At 43.3% G+C, this 20,263-nt stretch overlaps 1 protein-coding gene across 5 annotated transcripts in view; it reads left to right on the top strand.

The window, feature by feature from the left end:
* The window catches only part of Ptpn13 (protein tyrosine phosphatase non-receptor type 13), a 178,070-nt gene that overhangs the window by 83,937 nt on the left and 73,870 nt on the right, over positions 1–20,263 (top strand). For all 5 annotated transcript variants that reach the window (XM_038346696.2, XM_038346705.2, XM_038346688.2 and 2 more), the window contains exons 8-17: positions 1,224–1,319; positions 2,202–2,292; positions 8,581–8,800; positions 10,901–10,975; positions 11,093–11,267; positions 12,133–12,286; positions 14,041–14,179; positions 14,965–15,117; positions 17,204–17,386; positions 19,722–19,884. In XM_038346696.2, the coding sequence (XP_038202624.1) occupies positions 1,224–1,319; positions 2,202–2,292; positions 8,581–8,800; positions 10,901–10,975; positions 11,093–11,267; positions 12,133–12,286; positions 14,041–14,179; positions 14,965–15,117; positions 17,204–17,386; positions 19,722–19,884 (1,449 nt within the window). The remainder of the gene's footprint in view (positions 1–1,223; positions 1,320–2,201; positions 2,293–8,580; positions 8,801–10,900; positions 10,976–11,092; positions 11,268–12,132; positions 12,287–14,040; positions 14,180–14,964; positions 15,118–17,203; positions 17,387–19,721; positions 19,885–20,263) is intronic.

Genomic DNA, 20,263 nt, shown 5'->3' with positions numbered 1-20,263 from the left:
TCTACATGAATTTAGTTTTTAAATTTTTATTTAAATATTTGTATGATAAACTTGGGCTGTGAGTAAAGTTTTGTGCTTTCGAGCAGATTCTCACCACTGAATCTGCAGCTTTCAAAATATGTTACAAATCTTAATGTGGACCTGAGGATGACAGTCCTTGAATAGCAACCTAAGGAGTTTATAAATTGTCCTCCGAAGGACTCTGGTTCAAAAGCATTTGAAAACTACAGTGCTGTGCCCAGATTTCCAATCTGGCAAGCCCACTTTCTATATGCTGGGTTATATGGAGAGCAAGACTACAGAAAGGAAGCTAGAGAGAATAGAGAATCCAGATATGGATGGAGAGTGCCCCACGGGGACCATGGGGATGGAGACGGTGGGGTCAGAACATGGATGGACAGAGCCCCACAGGACCGTGGGGATGGAGAAGAGGGGGTGGGTCAGAACATGAATGGACAGAGCCCTACAGGACTATGGGGATGGAGAAGAGGGAGGTCAGAACATGGATGGACAGAGCCCCACAGGACCGTGGGGATGGAGAAGAGGGGGTTCAGAACATGGATGGACAGAGCCCCACAGGACCATGGGGATGGAGAAGGGGGGTCAAAACATGGATGGACAGAGCCTCCAGCACATAAAATAAACTTTAAAAGATACAAATACTTTTTGCATGGTATTTCTGTTATAGTCCATGCCTGTCCCTGCTTTAGCCCCTTGCAGAAGGCACTGTCTGAGCAGATCTCTACCCGAGCCCTTCCTGACTCCGCCCTTCCCATTCTGGTAGAACTGAATGTCCTCTCTTGCATTGTGTGTTGGTGTACTTACCTTCCATGTTGTGAAGTCTCTTGGATTGTGCTCTTGGGGGTTTGATCCCTTGTAGTAAGTACCTGACAGAAAACTACACATAGCATCCTAAAACTGATAATGAATGTTGCTTCTATAACATCCATACTGTCCTAAGAGCTTTTGATTCTATCAGCAGCCTTATGAGATGTGCAGTTACTATAACCCCTTTTTTGGCAAACAGCAACAATAGCAAAATCCAAGCAGTCTGTTTCCAGAATCCACACTTTCAGCCTGTGTGCAAAGTATCCCTACAATAGAGCCTAATTTTTCAATTTTAAAGTGATGTATAAAATTTTCTAATCAAGATTGAGTGTGTTCTTTTTTTAAAATTTGTGTGGCATTGCTATAAACTTTCTAAATTTTAAAAATTTTTTTAGAACCAGCTCCAAGATACAAACCTTACCACAGTGATCTCTTTAGTACCTCCAGTGAAAGCCCGTCTATTATCTCCTCGGAGTCAGATTTCAGACAAGGTAAGCGTCACCTAAACCAAGCAAAGTATCTTTTCTAAAAAGCAACTGTCACTATTTTTTTAATATTTTTTAAACAAAACTTGTCAAAAGGTTAAGATTGTAAGATGTTTACTTTTAAAAATTGTTTATCAAATAGTAGCAGTTTCACCAAGCAGTGACATAATCATCTCATCAGAAAAGAAGGAAGTCTGTAACCAGAGGCTGTGCTTACATTTCCTGGCCACCAGACCCGAATAATCACACAGAAACCATATCAGTTACAGCACTGCTTGGCCAACAGCTCAGGTGTATTCCTAGCTAGCTCTTACATCTTAAATTAACCCATTTCTATCAATCTATGTATCACCACAGGCTATGGCCTACCAGTAAGGTTCCGGCATCTTTCTCTTTGGCAGCTACATGGCATCTCTGACTCTGCCTTCTTTCTCTCTGCATTCAGTTTAGTTTTCTTACCTACATATATTCTGCCCTGCCATAGGGCAAAGCAGCTTCTTTATTAACCAGTAGTAATAAAACATAGTCACAGCATACAGAGGGGAATCCCACATCAGAAGTCATTGTCTTTAAAACTTAGCCAGGCATGGTGACAAACACCTTTAATGTCAACACTTGGGAGGCAGAAGCTGGTGGTTCTCTGTGAGTTCAAGGCCAGTCTGATCAACAGAGCGAGTTCCAGGACATCCAGGGCTGTTACACAGAGAGACAGGAAAACGAACAATGACAAGACTGGCATGACTTAACCTCAGCAGAATTCATAGCCTGTCCCTGATTGCATGATTGTGAGTCACACACATCACCTTATTTCTGCTAAGTGCTTGACTTTTAGACAAGATTGCTTTCCTATTTTTATCACATCCACCATTCTCTTTTATTTACGAGTAGTGAGAAGAAGTGAAGCTTCGAAGAGGTTGGAGTCTAGCAGCGGTCTTCCTGGAGTAGAAGAAGCTGGCCAGGGCCCGTCACAGAGACCACGGTATGGCACTGGGAAGCTCTCATTTCCAGTCACAGGTTGTGGTTCGGTTTGGTTTGGTTCTCTTTAATTACAGTTGGCACCTGACTTTTAAATTGCCAGTACAAATATATACAACAATCACGAAGGTTAAGGCATGGCATTAAAGGTCTGAAAACATAGTGAACCTTTATTTGTAAAATGTAAATAGCAGTTATCTGTACTCTGAAAGACTGGGGCAGCTCAGGTATTCAGTGTGAATTGGTTGAATGGGTAATTAGATTACCACTATGTAAGCTATTATGTAAAAAGTTAATTATTTACTCACTGGTTGGCTTAAAGAGGTTCCCTGGCATATTTCTAAGGCCAGTTTGAGGCTGTGTGGTGTCAGCTTCATACTGAAATACTTAGCAAATTTGTCATGTGTTGTTAGTGTTTATGTGTGTCGGGTCTGGGGCAATTGTGTTATAGTTGTGTATACTTTTTGCTTTGATTAAACTGAAAGACTCTTCAGACAAGTAGTTAGTGTGTTGGTGTGTATCACTGTCGTATGCACACACTTGCCTTGCATGGACACAGAATGATAACTTCAAGGCTGTAGTACGGCACTTGAGGGTCAAGGTTGCATTGAAAGCGTATTTCCAAAGCATGAAGACTCCACAGACTCATTGCTCACTTCATATGGTGCTGAGAAGGCCATCTGGAAAATTTCAGACATTTGCCCTTAGCTAGTGGATATGCCCGACAACGTGCTCACCTGTAAACTATTAATAGACCATGTAATTCTAGCTGTGTGATTAAAAGTTATTCATGGTTTAGACTTCAGGTAATTAAACTCATGTACTAAAAAATTACTCCTTAAATAATGTCCCGAGTTTTTTCCTTCACTTCTTATAATTTTTTCTTTATAAAAATAATTTTCTAGTTAACATAATGGCATTTTAATTACTACTTTCTTATGATGTAAACTTTTTGATTATTTTGAAACAAGTAGAAGGCAAAGCTAGCTCTGTACCCAGCATCTCCTGCTTTCTCACAGTTAGCTCTGTACCCAGCATCCCCTGCTTTCTCACAGTTAGCTCTGTACCCAGCGTCCCCTGCTTTCTCACAGTTAGCTCTGTACTCAGCATCCCCTTCTTTCTCACAGTTACCTCTGTACCCAGCGACCCCTGCTTTCTCACAGTTAGCTCTGTACCCAGCGACTCCTGCTTTCTCAATGAAGCTAAAACTTTGGGGTTGAACAGTAAGAAATCAGTGTTGAATTGAGGGAGAATTTTTATTTTAGGGTTTCCTCCTCTATGTGTCTGAGTGAGACAAATTATGAATGGTTCATATCCCTTTTTAGCCTCAGTGAAAGAAGAAATAGAAATAACTAGAAAACCATTGGGGTTGTCTGTTAACAGTGATTTCTGTATGTTACTTAAGGATGCATTTCTTCAAAAGAACTAAGGCATCTTGGGAACTTTATCAGTTTTCTTAATAAGGAATCTCCAAAGCATGAGTTAGGAGAGACTTAATTCTGACCCTCTAGGTTCAGTAAGGAAAGGTTAGCATTAAGGCCACCTAAACCTGCCAGTCCGTGCTTCAAGGGTAAAGTGTCTTTGGGAGCACAAGGGCTCTGTAGAGTTCACAGCAACTGAGTCTGATGGAAAAATGCGAGAGCGAAGTGCAGGGCGCATTGAGTGCGCCGTGTGCGTGTGATGTCGCATGGACACCGCTGAACTTCTCTTCTCTTCACTTCCTTTTCACTTCTTCCATCCTTTCCTGCCCACGGGAGCACACACTGACTAAACCCTGTCAGAATTCCTCTGATGCACGGGCTTCCTGGGTGTGGGCCAGAGTTTCTGCCAACACCCTCCCTGCGTCTGCATGAGATGGGGAGCGCCTGCTCTGTTCCTGAGGCAGCACTGCATTTATGCATGTTGCATGCTTCCTCACAAGAAAGTTTCCATTCCTTTCAGCGAGAATGAAACGGAGAAACAAACCCAGAGCACTGTTGGTTTCTGCTCCAGGGTGGGGGGAGACACTGACAGGAAACAGTGAGTCAGCCGTAGCAGAATGAGCAATTTCTGGATTCTGGGCTATCAAAGTGCCTTTTAATGACTAAAAAAGACGTTCAGAGCTGTGCCGAAGAGTGTCTCCTAGCCTTTTCATGCGCTGGCTTTTGAAGTGACGATGCAAACGGTGTCCTCACACTGCTTCTGGGCCTCTCTGCGCTGGCAGCCTCTCTTTCTGCGTCTGTGACAGTTTCCCCGAGTACACTCGCGGGCAGCGCATATGCTCCTCTCCAGCAACACAGGGTTTTTCTAGATTTGGAACCTCTCTTTGTTCTTTTTACATCTGACATGCTTCAGTTCTTAGTGAAATGTTTTACATGTGTATTGAAAGAGATAAGCTGATGTCTTCCTTGCTGCTAAGATTAGTTCTAGTTAATGAGACTTCATGTGGAGTTGAAGTGCATAGACTCAAGTCCTTACTACTTTAGACACCAGGTGAAGGTAAGCCTTAGGATCCTACTCGCTCAGTGCCTGCTGGGCACTCACCACACACTAGATCCTTTCAGTTACTGTGAAGAGCACACACAGATTACCTAGCGATGAGATCTAGCCAGCAGACCAAGAAAGAAGGGAAGCAACACACTGCTAGGTAGTTGTGCTCTGAAGCACACTACAGCAGGCTGATGCAGCAGGCGGGTCAGAATGTGGTTTCTCAGTCCTGCCTCTTGTGGGCAGTGTGATCTGAGCAGGTGTAGTTCTGTGTCAACTTGGCACAAACCAAAGTCGTCTGAGAGGCGGGAACCTAACGCCTCCAGCTGGGGAATGGTGGTACATGTCTTTAATCCCGGTACTCAGGAGGGAGATGCAGGTGGATCTCTGTGAGTTCAAGGCCAGTCTAGTCTGCAAAGCAAGTTCTAGGACAACCACGGCTGTGTTATACAGAGAAACCCTGTTTCAGAAAAGGAAAGGAAAGGAAAATGTCTCTTTAAGATTGGGCTGCAGCCAAGCCTGCAAGGCATTTTCTTAGTTAGTGATTGATAGAGAAGGGCCCAACCAATTGTGGGTGATGCCATCCCTGGACTTGTAGTCCTTGTTCTGTAACAAAGAGTGAGCAAGCCAAGCCAGGACCCCTTGCATGCATTAGCTCCAGGTTCTTGCCCTGTGTGAGTTCCCGTCCTGACCTTCCTTCATCAATGGACTATGATGTAAAAGTGTCAGTCAAGCAGACCCTTTGTTCCCCGGCTTGCCTTTGGTCATAGTGTCAGCACAGCAGTCCTAGCCCTAACTATGACTGGGAGACATTGTCACATTTACTGTAATAGTAAAGAGCAGTATGGCCACAACAGAATGAGTGAAGAATGTTGTGCACTAGGAGTGGTAACCAGGTAGTCAGGGCCCCAACTGGGTGAGGTCACAGATGCTAAGGTAAGGACTTTAGCTATAAGGGAAGCCATGTATGACTAGAAGCATAAAAAGTCAAGATGAAATTTAACATAACAATGACCTGTTCAGAAAGCAGATGATGCAGACAGTGCAGGCTTGAAGGCTAGTGTCGGGGGAAAGTCGGATGTGACTGTCTGCAGGTGCCTTCAGCACTTGATGTGTAATTAGATTCGCAGTTAGTAAGGAAGAAAAAATAAGACCAACTCCTAGGCTGTCTCCTGAACAAGCGGTTCAAGATCAGACACGGGAAGGAAGTAAAATGGTTTTGGTTTAGAAAGCCAAGGTAAAGGTATGCATTAATATCCAGGGAGGGCACTTGCATTGCTTTCTGTTTCAGTGACAAAAGTAAGGGAAAGTCCCCCATGGAGAGGAGGAGGAGAGCGTATTGGAGCTTTTAAAAAGACAAGAGAGGCAGTGCAGAAGGAGGGTCCCCACAGCAGTGGCTGCAGTCTCATGGGTGATGAGGTCATATGCAAAGGAGTAATCACACTGGTGGATGGACCTCAGATTCCAAGCCAGGCAGGGCAAGAGGACAGAATGACAGAAATGACAGTGCTGGAGCCGGTAGCAGAGTCAGTGGGTTGACTGACCAAGGAGATGAGAGCACGGTCGGCAGAATCAGGGTAGATAAATAGAGGAGAACAGAGGCAGTGAGTTCTGGCAGCAAAGAGAGGGCTCAGAGTGTCAGAAGACTCCCAAGTACACGGACCATAACCATGAACAGTGACAAGAACAGTTCCAAGAAGAAACGAGGTGAGACGCTTACGTCTTTGATGGAGGGAAGCAGCCCACAGAACGGTACACGCCTACAATAAAGCACACTAGCAGGCGTTACTCCACGGCCTGAACTGAAAGGGAGCTGGGGTTCGCCAAGGAGTCAGTAGGTCTGGAAGCTGAAGCTGAATTAAGCAGAGGGGTTTAAGCGATTAATCAGTGAGCAAGGCATCCACGGTGCAAACACAGGGGCCTAAGTTTGATGCCAAGAACCTCTGACTAAAGCCTGGTGTGGTACATAGTTGGCTCTCAGCTCTGGGGAGGCATGTACAGGTAGATCCATAGGACTCACTGGTCAGCCAGCCTTGATAGATCAGCCAAGCCTAGGTCCTGTTGAGAGACCTTGTCTCAAAAAACAAGATAGGTGTAGCACAAATCTAATTGGTCTTAAGCATAAAAACCCTGAGTCAGATGTTAGGGGGTGAAAGCTGAAAGATCAGAGAACAGAGCAGCAAGCCATTAGTTCTTCCATCTATGAAAGCCTCAGACCGAGTGGGGTATCTTGTCTCTACAAGTTCTCAGACTGAATGTGTTGAGCTCCTGTCTCCTGCCTTAGATTCCTCTCTCCGCCCAGCCGTATCTCTTCCTGTCTCCACCTCCCTAGTGCTGGGATTAAAGGTGTGTGTCACCACTGCCTGGCTCTATGGCTAACTAGTGGTTAGCTCTGCACTCTGATCTTCAGGCCAGCTTTATCCCCACCTAAATAGGCAGCATCTAAGGAATGATACCCGAGGTTGACCTTCGGTCTTCACATGTGCTCACATAAGAACTACGCAGAATTTCATTGACCTTCAAGGTATAAGTCCATAGGAATAACACAGCCCCTGTTTGAGGGAACTACAGGGAAAGCAGATCATCAGAGGATGCTGGAATATCCCCAGAATGGTCAGGTACCGGTCCACCCTGTGGGACACATTAGAGCAGTACATGAAAATACAACAGAACAGGATGTAGACTAGGATGCTACTATTTTTTAAAATTGTTTTTATTGAACTACATATTTTCTTCTGCTCCCCTCTCGTCCTCTCCCCTCCCCTTCAACCCTCCTATAGTTCCTATGCTCCCAATTTACTCAAGAGATCTTGTCTTTTTCTACTTCCCATGTAGATTAGATCTATGCATATCTCTCTTGATTGTCTAGGTTCTCTAGGGTTGTGAATTAAGGCTGGTTTTCTTTGCTTTATGTCTAAAACTCACTTATGAGTACATGTGATAATTGTCTTTCTGGGTCTGGGTTACCTCACTCAATATGATGTTTTCTAGATCCATCCATTTGCCTGTAAATTTTACAATGTCATTTTCTGCTGTGTAATACTCCATTGTATAAATGTGCCACATTTTCCTAATCCATTCTTTGGTCAAGGGGCATTTAGGTTGTTTCCAGGTTCTGGCTATGACAAACAATGCTGCAATGAACATAGTTGAGCAGTGTGTTAAGTGGATTAGGGCTTTAATGGAAGCGTCATTCCATGAGGGTGACTGATTACTAACTGTCTCCAGTCAAGTGTAGGGTGAACGTTGTAAGATGGGCTTCTCTTTCTGGGTCAGCCTCTGCTAGAACTACCCCCACTAGAAACTACCTCCCCTAGAAACCACCAACCTTTCTTTGCTACAGTAGAGTACCGTGTTTTCCAGAAGATGCCAAGGAATTTAAGAGCGCTATGTCAGGAGCAAGAGACTCAGCCCAGAAATCTTAAGTGCTTACTTGTTTTCTTTTTAAGGAGATGTAACAGGAAGCACATTCAAAGACCAAACATTAGAACAAAGACTATCTGATCACTCTTTCAGGAAATTACAAAAATTATAATAATTTTATTAGGAACTGGATGCGCACACATACTCACACACATTAGGTAGTTCATAAGTACCTGTAATTCCAGTTCCAGGACAGATAGAACTCTTGGTCCCCGCAGGCATTTGCACACGTGTACATAAACTCACACAGGCATACAAATATATACATTAATTAATAATAAGTCTTTAAAAATAAGTAAATGTTTACATTCTTAATACCTTACTTGATATGAAGTTTTCCATATTAGCCTTGAACCACATTTTCCTAACAGCCTGTACTGCCCGTCTCTTTTCTCTGTATTAGACAGTACGAAGCATCCCTTGAAGGCAGCTTAATCAATCAAGAGATGATGCTGAAGCGGCAAGAAGAAGAAATGATGCAGCTGCAAGCCAGGATGGCTCTCCGGCAGTCTCGGTTGAGCCTGTATCCAGGGGACACGATCAAAGCTTCCATGCTTGACATCTCCAGAGATCCACTAAGAGAAATTGCCCTGGAGACAGCCATGACCCAGAGAAAATTGAGGGTAAGGCTGTTCTCAGGCCAGTGTTCAGACTTGCTCTTTGTGGACTATTAGCCAGAACACCTAGATAACAGGCAGTAGGTTTTCTTCAGTGGTGTAGCTGCAGGTAAGATGTCTGTGATGTAAATAACCTCTCACATGTGCTCCTGTGCAAAACCATAGCTAGACTTGGTGCTCCTGTTACAATCCTAGCTAGACTCAGTGGGTGCTCCTTTATGCATCCTAGCTAGACTCAGTGGGTGCTCCTGTGTACAGTCATAGCTAGACTCAGTGGGTGCTCCTGTGTATAGTTGTAGCTAGACTCAGTGGGTGCTCCTGTGTACAATCTTAGCTAGACCCAATGGGTGCTCCTGTGTGAAACACTAGCTAGACTCAGTGGGTTCTCCTGTGTGCAGTCCTAGCTAGACCCAGTGAGTACTCCTGTGTGCAGTCCTAGCTAGACTCAATGGGTGCTCCTGTGTACAATCCTAGCTAGACTCAGTGAGTGCTCCTGTGTGCAGTCCTAGCTAGACCCAGTGAGTGCTCCTGTGTGCAGTCCTAGCTAGACCCAGTGAGTGCTCCTGTGTGCAGTCCTAGCTAGACTCAGTGAGTGCTCCTGTGTACAATCCTAGCTAGACTCAGTGAGTGCTCCTGTGTGCAGTCCTAGCTAGACTCAGTGAGTGCTCCTGTGTGCATCCTAGCTAGACTCAGTGAGTGCGCCTGTGTAAAACACTAGCTAGACTCAGTAGGTCACAAAGAACAGATTTTCATAAAAGATCTGAAAATAGAAAGAACACTAGTTGGGAAGAAGAAAGGGTTTGGGGAAGGGGGACAAAAGAGGGTAATAAGGTGTGCTTTTGGGCCAAACTACATTATATACATATATAGAGATGTCATGATGAAACCCATTGTTGTTTATCATTAGTATATGCTAATAGTAAGTTGTGGTGGATACCCTAAAGATGCCTGTAGATGAAATTGAGATTCCACACTAGTTCTCATTGAGATCAAGCATCTTGTTTAATATTAGAATCAATATTTAGCTGCTTACATTATTTCACCAGGTAGATTTAGAGAGTCTTAACTGTACTTTATGACTTATATGTATACCTACACATGGTGGTACATGCCTATAATCTCTACACTTAAGAGACAGAAGGATCATGACTTTGAGGTTTGCTTGAATGACATAGCAATTCCATGGTCAGCCTGGTCTACATAACAAGATCATATAAAATGTACATGTATTGCCAGGCATGGTATAGTGTCCTTATAGTCTCAGCTACTTAGGAGGCTGAAGAAGCTCATTGTCTAGCAGTTTAAATCCAGTCTGGGTAGCATAGCAAACCCATCTCAGGAGAAATATTTTTAAAAAACAAAAACATGAATAACATATGCATGATCCTTGAGAATAACTGACTTTATTCAATATAACGGGTAGTTACTTTTTAATAGTAAGAAATTCATTAACCCATAAATTAAGAGATGAGTTACAGAGTTCAAGGTTAGTTCAAAAGTGCAGGAATGTTTCTGAGTACATTGCATCTCTCTGTGCAGTTGTTCTCAGACTGTTGACACTGATTCTCTCTCTCTCTCTCTCTCTCTCTCTCTCTCTCTCTCTCTCTCTCTCTCTCTCTCTCTCTCTGTAAAATTCTGTTATCATTATCATCATCTTATATATGGGTGTTTTGCTTGCCTGTGTGCCTGTTCACTGCATGGAGCTGGGTGCCAGTAGAGGACAAAAATAGCACACTGATTCCCTGGAACTGGAGTTACAGAGGCCACGAGCTGCTGTGTTGGTGCAGGGCGCTGAGCTGCAATCCTCTCAAAGAGCAGCCTGAACTTGCAACTGCTGGCCCGTCTCTCCAGCCCTCTTGTGGTTCTCTTTATAGTCTTGCACACCCACATGAGTATGTACACACACAGCTGTGCACAGAAAAATGTGTAACGCGTGCTCTATTTCTGTTGTAAGCAAAGTACAGTGTGCTTCACTGAACGTTTCTACATTTTCGTGGAGCGCCTCATTCTGATGTACGATTTTCTTCATCCTTGTACTATTGTCCTCTTAAAATAAGACCTAGGATAAATAGAAAAAATAATTTGTTCTATTTATGTGACTTGCAGAATTTCTTTGGCCCTGAGTTTGTGAAGATGACAATTGAGCCATTTATTTCTTTGGATTTGCCACGGTCTATCCTTGTAAGTATTAAGCCACTTCTTTCCCTCTTAGAAAATAAGTTGACTGGTTCTCTAAAAGCAAGTATAAATGTTACAATGCTTCTTTTTAACAAATATCGTCTTTTTTCCCAATGGTAGAACAAGAAGGGGAAGAATGAGGAGCACCGGAGGAAAGTGAACATAATGCTTCTGAGTGGGCAGAGACTTGAGCTCACCTGTGACACCAAGACCATATGCAAAGATGTCTTCGACATGGTGGTGGCTCACATTGGCTTAGTGGAGCACCATTTGTTTGCTCTGGCTACCCTCAAAGGTAGCTGCCTGTCTGACTCAGAGCTCAGAGTGGAAAGCTGGCATCAAGATGACCTCCTGCACCTTGTTGTGCTGGGCATCATTTGGGGAAAGAGTAATTAAATAGGCAGGTCAGCACTGAGAAGCAGAAGGGAGTTAGGAACGTCCCCAAGTTCCTTCATTGTGTTTGTGCGGCTACTCCTGTGTCTGTGGAGATTGCTTTTAATGCTTGTACTTTAAAAATGAGCAGTTCTTCCAGGACAGCAGGACTGTTACACAGAGAATCCCTATCTTGAAAAGCCTAAATAAATAAATAAATAAGCAAGCAAACAAATAAATAAATTAGACAACTCATTCTGTAGAGTCACCCATTAAGTACTTTTTTGATCCTGGCTCATAATTAAGCAGGGTGACCCAGTGGGTGGAAAGAGCTGCCCTGAGTCCTCGGACTTGCTTGCCCTTCTGCTGAACTACCTAGGTAATATTGTCTACCAAAAGATATTTTTGAGACAGAGTTTCTATTTATTTCTTAAACATTGTGTACAAATGAGATTTGTGGAATAACCATTCTATTAGTAAACCATACCTAATATTTATAGGCACACTGGGCTTTAATTCTTGCCTTCCAGTCTGTTCCAGATCCATTTTGTCATTAGATTTTTACTACAGACCCATAGTGCAGGACCCACCATTTCACACAGGCAGTGACTGACGTGGCCAGGAGTGAAGTCCAAACCTGTCTGGTTTTGAAAAGACCGATGCTCACTGAATCCAGCCATACACAGCACTCAGAGACCCACTGTGCTTCTGACAGAAAATTAAACAGAAAAGGACATCAAAGGAAAGAAAATTGATGCTTTCTGAATGCCTTTCTCATTCTGTTTCAGAGAATGAATATTTCTTTGTTGATCCTGACTTAAAATTAACCAAAGTGGCCCCGGAGGGATGGAAAGAAGAACCAAAGAAAAAGGGCAAAGCCGCTGTTGATTTTACTTTGTTTTTCCGAATTAAATTTTTCATGGATGATGTTAGTTTGATACAGTGAGTGCACAAGCTTTTCTTTATTCTCTTTCTGCCCCCACCCTGTTGACCTCTTTGACCTGCTGGCATTGAACCGCTTGATATGGATTCACGACAGTTTCTTCTTCGTTTAAAAGAAACACACTAGCCCCTCTTTATCCATGATTTTGCTGCTACTGTTTCAGTTACTAGTGTTCCTTCATGATCAGAAAACACTCTGTGGAAAATTTCATCCGTTTCCATTCATTATAGGTTATGTGCAGTTTTGAGTGTTGTGATGAAATCTTGAGTCACCCTTTTACACCTGCCTAGGGCACGAGTTGTCCCTTCGTCCTGTGTACCCATGTCATGTACACCTTCTGCCTATTAGTTGGTCAACGGCATCATGTTAGCAGATCCGCTGTGGTGGAATAGCCGTGCTTGTGTTCGTGTAACCACTACTTACTGTTGATTTCGAAGCATAAGAGTGGGGACTGCAGCCCTGGCAGGCCAAGGGGCTCAGGAGTGGGGAATGGCTGCCCTGGCAGCCCTGGCAGGCCAAGGGGCTCAGGAGTGGGGACTGGCAGCCCTGGCAGACCAAGGGAGTTGTACAGTGCTTCTTTTAAGTGAGCAGGTAAAAGTTCTTGACTTTATAAGGAAACAAAACATACTGTTAAATTCTCTGTCATCTGTGATTATTCTCTTACTGCATCTAATTGTAAATTAGCCTTTATCCTGTATGTATATACACTAAGGAAAATACAGTGTATGGGGTTTGGTACTTTTCATGACTTCTGACCTCAATACAGCTTATGGAATGTATTCTCTACAAATGAAAGGTGATGTCATTATTGTCCTTAAATTCTTTCTTTTCTATTTTTTATTGAAAAAACATAATGATAAATTCCAATCACACTTTTCCCTTCCCCAGCAACTCAACTCCACACCCTTTCTCTCTTTAAAAATGGAAGCAAACGAAAAAAACACACAGATCCATGAAAACAGAATACAAAGTATACAAGCAAATAATCAGTAAGAAAAAAAGCCCAAACGAAGCAGAATGAGAACAAAAAGCTACAAAAATACCATTGAGTTGGTTTTGTGATGGCCATCTACTCTGGGGTAGGGCCTACTCTGATCCTGACTTAAAATTAACCAAAAGTATGCTTGCTGTACCCAGTGAGACTCCATTGAAGAAAGCCGGTTTATCCTGTGCAGGCTGGTATCAATTGCACATAGCTCCTTAGCTAGAGGTGGGAACCTGTGTCTATTCCCCCCTCTCAGCTCTTGGATGCTACCTGGTTTGAACCTGTGCAAGTCTTGTACATGCTCCAGTGTCTGTAGGTTCACATGTACACCAGTCCTGTTGTGTGTGTATAGACCTAGTACATGCTCCAGTGTCTGTGGGCTCACGTGTACACTCGTCCTGTTGTGTATGTTTGACACTTTCCTTGGAATCATCCATCTTAGGATCTTTCCACCCCCTTTCCACATAGCTCCCTGAGCCCCGAGGGGAGGGTTTGCTCTAAACATTCCATTTAGGACTGAGTGCTCCAGAGTCTTTCACTCCTTACAGGTTGTCCATCTGTGGGTCTCCATGTTAGTTCCCATCTACTCTGAGAAGAAGCTTCTCCGATGATAGACAAGCAAGGCACAGGTTTATCTCATAGTTCCTTGAATGCCTTAGAAAAGCTTAATGACAATATTAATTAGAACCATTGGAAACTGTGTCTGTAATCAAGATCATCCCAGGGTTCAACATGACAAGGTGTGTCTGTGCACCCGTGTTTCCACAGACACAGCCTCACCTGCCATCAGTATTACCTGCAGCTGCGGAGAGACCTCCTGGAGGAGAGGGTGCACTGTGACGATGAGGCGGCCCTGCTGCTTGCTTCCCTGGCGCTGCAGGCGGAATATGGAGATTACCAGCCAGAGGTGGGAGTGGTTTTCTCTTCTGAGATAGATGTTGTGTTGGTAGATTTGTTTCTTTTCTCTATATCTTGTTTTGTTTTGCTTTGTTGTTGGGAATCAAAGCCAGAGCATACTAGACAAGCATTTCCCACCAAGTCACATCTGCAGCTTTTGTTTTCTTCCTCTTATTTTTTGCAAAATCATGGTTGATGTCATGATTTTTTTAAAAGTCATTTCGTTCCTCAAAGTGCACTGGCTCACTACACACACCCACTGCATATGTTGACTCAGTGGGATCACATAGTGTGAGGTTTGTTTTTATGTTTAAAATTGTCTTGTGTTGGAGTTCAGGGCTGTCTAGCTTCAAGCCCTCTGCCTCCTGTGTTCTTGGCAATAAAGAAAGAGACTGAATAGAGGAGATATTGGCCAAACAGGCTGGAGGACTCCGCCTGCCACACAGATCTACACAGTGACAGGCTGGGAACCTAGCAGAGGTCACTATGAAAAACTCTATTCAAAGTTTCATGTTCTTAAATGAAAGAGACCTAAGAGAAATCAGGAAACGAGAGACTGGCCAACTTAGCAGTGCCCTTCATCACCACACTACCCCTTAGCCGCCTTGAAAAAAGACCCTTGACCGTCTCCCCAAACTTGCCCATCAGTGCAGCTGTTCTGTCTCACCGAGGAAGAGAGGGATGTGGTCTGCAGGGAGAAGTAGAAGAATCTTGTCTCTTGGCAGAGGCAGGAGGAAGAGGCTTCACGCAAAGATAGGCAAATGGAGCTGCTCACCATGGCGTTCTTCCTCCTAGGTTCACGGCATGTCCTACTTTCGCCTGGAGCACTATTTGCCTGCCAGAGTGATGGAGAAGCTTGATGTATCCTACATCAAAGAAGAGTTGCCCAAACTGCATAACACCTATGCAGGAGCCTCCGAAAAGGAGACAGAGCTAGAGTTCTTAAAGGTAAGCATGCGAGGTGAGCAGTTCTAAGCAGTGCCACATTGTAAACAGAGACTGTGCTTTCGTTCCTGGCCACCCAGACCTGAATAATCACACAGAAACCATATCAATTACAACACTGTTTGGCCGATGTCAGGCGTATTTCTAGCTAACTCTTCTGTATTAAAACAACCCATTTCTATTAATTTGTGTATCTCCATGAGGCTGTGACCTACTGCCAAGAGTTCAGCGTCCTTCTCCCTTGCCAGCTACATGGTGTCTCTTTGACTCTTCTTTCTCCCAGCATTCAGTTTAGTTTTTCCCACCTACCTCTATTCTGCCCTACTGTAGGCCGAAGGAGCTCCTTTATTAACCAATAGTAATAAAACAATTCACGGCATGCAGAGGGCAATCCCACATCACCACATGGTCAAAATGAGCAAGAGTTGGAGGACACATCTAAAAGTTAGGGTGCAATATCTGACCCTTTGTAGCCCCTGGCTGATTCCTTCCTAAAGCTGTGGCAGTGTCGTTCTCTGAGGGAGAAGATGGGGCTCAAAGAAAACCTGGTGTTCCAAGGGCAGTAGCACTGTGAGGGACAGAACTCTCACCTGAACCCGTATCTATCTGGCTGTTAATTCCACATCTTTATCCTAGTCCACACTCAAGAATCAAGCTGGCATCATAAAGAAGGAAGACTGACTTTGGTTACTGAGTAGTTGTGAGATTGAGTTCACGCTCATTCTGGAACTCCTTGCTCTTGTTTTTAAGGTGTGAATTAGTTCTTGTTCTAAATGAAAGCTCATTAATGTAGGCACAGAGGTGCAGAAACATTGGCTCTCAGTTTGAGCTTGTCATCAGCTCCTTGCGAGCCTGCATGTGAAGTGATTTGTGGTAGAAATGATAGCGCTAAGTTCCAGAGTAGGAAACATCTCTATTGAAAGAAGCTTTGAGAACATGCCCCAGTGCAGCAGCTCAGGAAGAATGCACCTGTTCGCTGGTCCGTGGTGCAGAGAGCCATGCACCTCAGCTCCACGGAGACCCAGGAAGAAACTTGATCCACTGATTTATAGCATCCTTAACACAGATGTATGGTAAGAAGGCCAGAACGGGTTGTTTTGTTTGAGTCTCATTTAAAGTCAAGCCGTGAGCTCAATTTTTTGTAGCCATTGTGTTCAGTACTTGCAAGAGCTAAATATAAATAGCAGCATGCATCTTTAAAGGAAGAGGGATATGGCTTTTCCAGCTCCCGCGGCAGCGCACATCTTGCTCCATCTCACCACTTGTTCTTCTCTGCCCGTGTCTCCGTATCCCTTAGGATAGGTGAGAAATGGTGCCGCACTGGGCTCTTTAAAGATGCTGTTAGACTATTTATTTTTACTATTTTCTGTGTGTACATTCATGCATGTGTGTGCATACTTGCATGAGTGCAGGTGTCCATAGAAACAGCAGATGTCAGAACCTCTGGAGCTGGAGTAAAAGCCATCATGAGTCACCCATGGGTGCTGGGAACCAAACTCCAGTCTTCTGCAAGACAGTGTGTGATCTTAACCACTGACGTCTTTCCAGCCCCAGCATTATAATTTTAATTTTTCTTTCCTAATTATGTTTTTTACTGACCATTTTCTCATGTTTTATTTTCCATTCATACAACTTTTTTGTTGTGTATTCATAAATCTTTTCAACCTCGTTCACACCTGACTGTCAACAGAATATGTTTTCATTACGTATTACAGGTACCGATCCTTTGTTGAATGCATGCCTTACATATACTTACTTCTCAGTTGGATTTGTCTTTCCACCTTGCCATTGACTTCTCGTGACCATGTTTTCAGTAGTTCCTGCCATGACTTACTGTTGCTTGCTGGTTCTTGTAATGTTTCTCATGGCCCATCTAAGTACCCTCGGCCTGACCTAAGCTCACAAAGCTTTTCAGGTGTTAGCACTGCATCCCTGTATTTAGCCAGTGCTGTATTGTGGGCTTGTTTTCACACACCACGTAGTAAAGTTAGTATTGCGAATATTCTTTTGAAATGTGGGTCCTGCTGAGCAATTGACCTCCTCCCCGTATAGCACTGTGTATGGACGTACTGTCTGTGTGTTCCAACAGGTCTGCCAAAGGCTGATAGAGTACGGAGTTCACCTCCACCGAGTGCACCCTGAGAAGAAGTCACAGACAGGAATCCTGCTTGGAGTCTGTTCCAAAGGTGTGCTCGTGTTTGAAGTCCACAATGGAGTGCGTACCTTGGTTCTTCGCTTCCCATGGAGAGAAACAAAGAAGATTTCCTTTTCAGTATGTCCATTTTAACTTCCTCCCTTATATTTTCAGTTAGTGTAGTCAATTTCAATTATGACATAGTTACTAATTTTCCTTAGTAAACTTTAGTACGACTTAAAGCTCTTTTTTCTTTTTAGTTATAGGTTGTCTTCCTGAGGTTTTATTTGTTTCTGTTTTTCCCAAAGCATAGGATGCATTCCTAACTAGTTATATGCTCACTTAACTTGAGTTAAATTGCAACCAAGGTGAACTTTCTGCTCATGAAAACTCACTCTACAGCCATATCCCTCACCTGGAGCCATCCCCCTAATGTTTTCAGGTTAATGATCTTCCTTCTAATAAACCATGTCACACTCAAGAGTGATCTCTCATCGCGCCTCTTACACGAGTTGCAGACGTTCAGACACCTCTGAATTTTACGAGCTCAGCCCATGGCTTCCTGCAGCTTTAGAGTTTAATATCTACTCCATGGTGATGAAATTAGAAAAGTAATTTTTGCTCTGTTTTTATTGTTGTTGTTTTTCAAGATAGGCATTCTCAAGCCAGCACGCTGTCTATAATATCCTTTTTCCTAATCACTCTGGACCTGTAACTCACCTCGAGCAGCCTTCTGTGTCCTCTCTCCTCTTTGCCTTTGGCTATTGATCCTGCAGCTCTTTCAGGATCGTCTGAGCAGTAGATTTGCGGCTGTGCACTTTCAGAACTACTGGACAGTGGTTGCGTGGTGCGTTTGTTAGGGGAAAAGCATCCAACTCCCTGAACAGTTCCTCGGTGTGCCCATAGTCAAGATTCTGGCTTGATGGTACTATTCTTTTAGCCCATTCTAAAACTTGAGGGGTTTCCTTTTTAACAGAGTGAAATTGGGTTCAGTCCCAGAGGCTCATTAGTAGCTGTTTCTACCTCAAATTTAAGAAGGTTTCTCTGTTTTATCGCATTTATTCTAATTTATTTCTATTGCAGCATTCTATTTACAGTATTTGTACATTGTTTTTTCATTATACAGGTCTTTAATATAAATCTATGTGACACTCTTATAACTTTGGGCTCCTATTTATTAAGTTTGACTTGTCTGTGCCTATTTCTACGTTTTGAAGTAAAGCTAAAAGAGGCAATTTGCATGATGGGTAATAGAGTGCAATCTAATGGCATATAAGACCTGTCATTTGCCATGACCTCTGGCCTGATGATGCCTCAGGGATTGTCTGCAAGCCTCAGCACAGGCCATGGGTTCTGGGAAGCTCTCTTCTGTAAGATATATCTTTCAGTAAACAGCAACCAGATGAAATTGATTTTTTTTTTTAATTTTCCTACTTTTCTTGACTTTTGCAAAACTATCATCTCTAAGTGCTAAAGAACTTGGTGTCTCAGGTTCTGCCGTCTAGTCTCTGTTCACATACTTGCTTTTTTTCCAATCCCCTTCTGGCTCTTTGTCTGAAATACTGTGTGGTCACACTGCCAAGACTGGTCTTGAGTTTCTAGACTCAGGTCATCTCTTGCTGCATCACACCCTGTACTTGGGCATACAGGGGCTACCACCCCTACATTTTCCTTAACTTCCCATATCCACCATCCTGGCCTTCATATCACCCAGATTCTCCTTAACTGAGTCGTAGCTCTCACCATTACTGTTCATCTGAAAACGTCTTCTTCCTTTCTTACCGTTTTTATTGACATTTGTAAACATTCCTATCAAGTCAGATATAAACATTGTTATCTTTAAAAGTTATTTCAATCTGGGAGGAACATGTTCAAATATATACCTCCCTGAATACTGTCTTATATAACCCTGAATACTTTTTTTTTAAAAAGATGTGTTCACTTCTGTTGTGTGTGTGAGTGTTGGCCTGCATGAGCGACCGCTAGCTGTTCACTTCTGTTGTGTGTGTGAGTGTTGGCCTGCACGACCACTAGCTGTTCACTTCTGTTGTGTGTGAGTGTTGGCCTGCATGAGCGACTGCTAGCCTGTGCAGTGCCTGGCACCAGCGGAGGCATCAGATCCTCTAATGTGGGCTATAGCTGAGTACTAGGTGGTAAAACCTGGGCCTCTGGGAGAGCAGCCTTCTCCAGCTCCCACTCCCAAGTAATTTTTAAAATTTCCTTTGATGATGAATGGAACACATAGAAGCTACAGTTGCTGAAACTGATGGTTACTAAAATTTGTTTGGATATAGAATTATAGTTCCTATATTTGTATTTGTATGTGGTATCAGTTAAAGCACATAATTACATTATTACACATAATAATTGAAAATATAAATGTCTCTACTTATTGTTTGTAGGTTAGAATATTTGGTCATGTAAAGTCCCAGGAAAGCTTCCTGGTTACAGAGACCTCTGATTAATCTTACAGAAAAAGAAAATCACCCTACAGAACACATCAGATGGAATCAAGCATGCGTTCCAAACGGACAGCAGTAAGGCTTGCCAGTACCTGCTGCACCTCTGCTCTTCCCAGCACAAGTTCCAGCTGCAGATGCGGGCGCGGCAGAGCAACCAAGATGCCCAAGACATTGGTAAGTAGAGTGGGCTGCATCATGTGACTCCAGGATACAGGCATGATTTTTGCCACAATTTCTAAAACAAACTCAGAAACTGTTTAGTGTGAAAACGCAAGGGTACCTCTTTGTTAAATGTCTAAATTAAGTCTGTTGTCAGATCAGCTGTCTGTGCACTTGGAAGACAACACTGCAGATGAGCATAGACTTTAAAAAACTGTATAAAAGATGTAAACGTGTCTTAGTTTATAACTATGAAATGATTATACACGAGGTTTTTTAACTTTTTTATTTCATATATATTTGTGTTTTTCCTGAATGTATATCTGTATACCTCCTGTGTTCAGGGCCCACAGAAGCCCAGAGAGGGTATCGGGTTCTCTGGAACTGTAGTTAC

Source organism: Arvicola amphibius, chromosome 1 (genome assembly GCF_903992535.2).
Source record: "Arvicola amphibius chromosome 1, mArvAmp1.2, whole genome shotgun sequence".
Taxonomy (NCBI): Eukaryota; Metazoa; Chordata; class Mammalia; order Rodentia; family Cricetidae; genus Arvicola; species Arvicola amphibius.
This window is presented reverse-complemented; position numbering and strand designations above follow the sequence as displayed.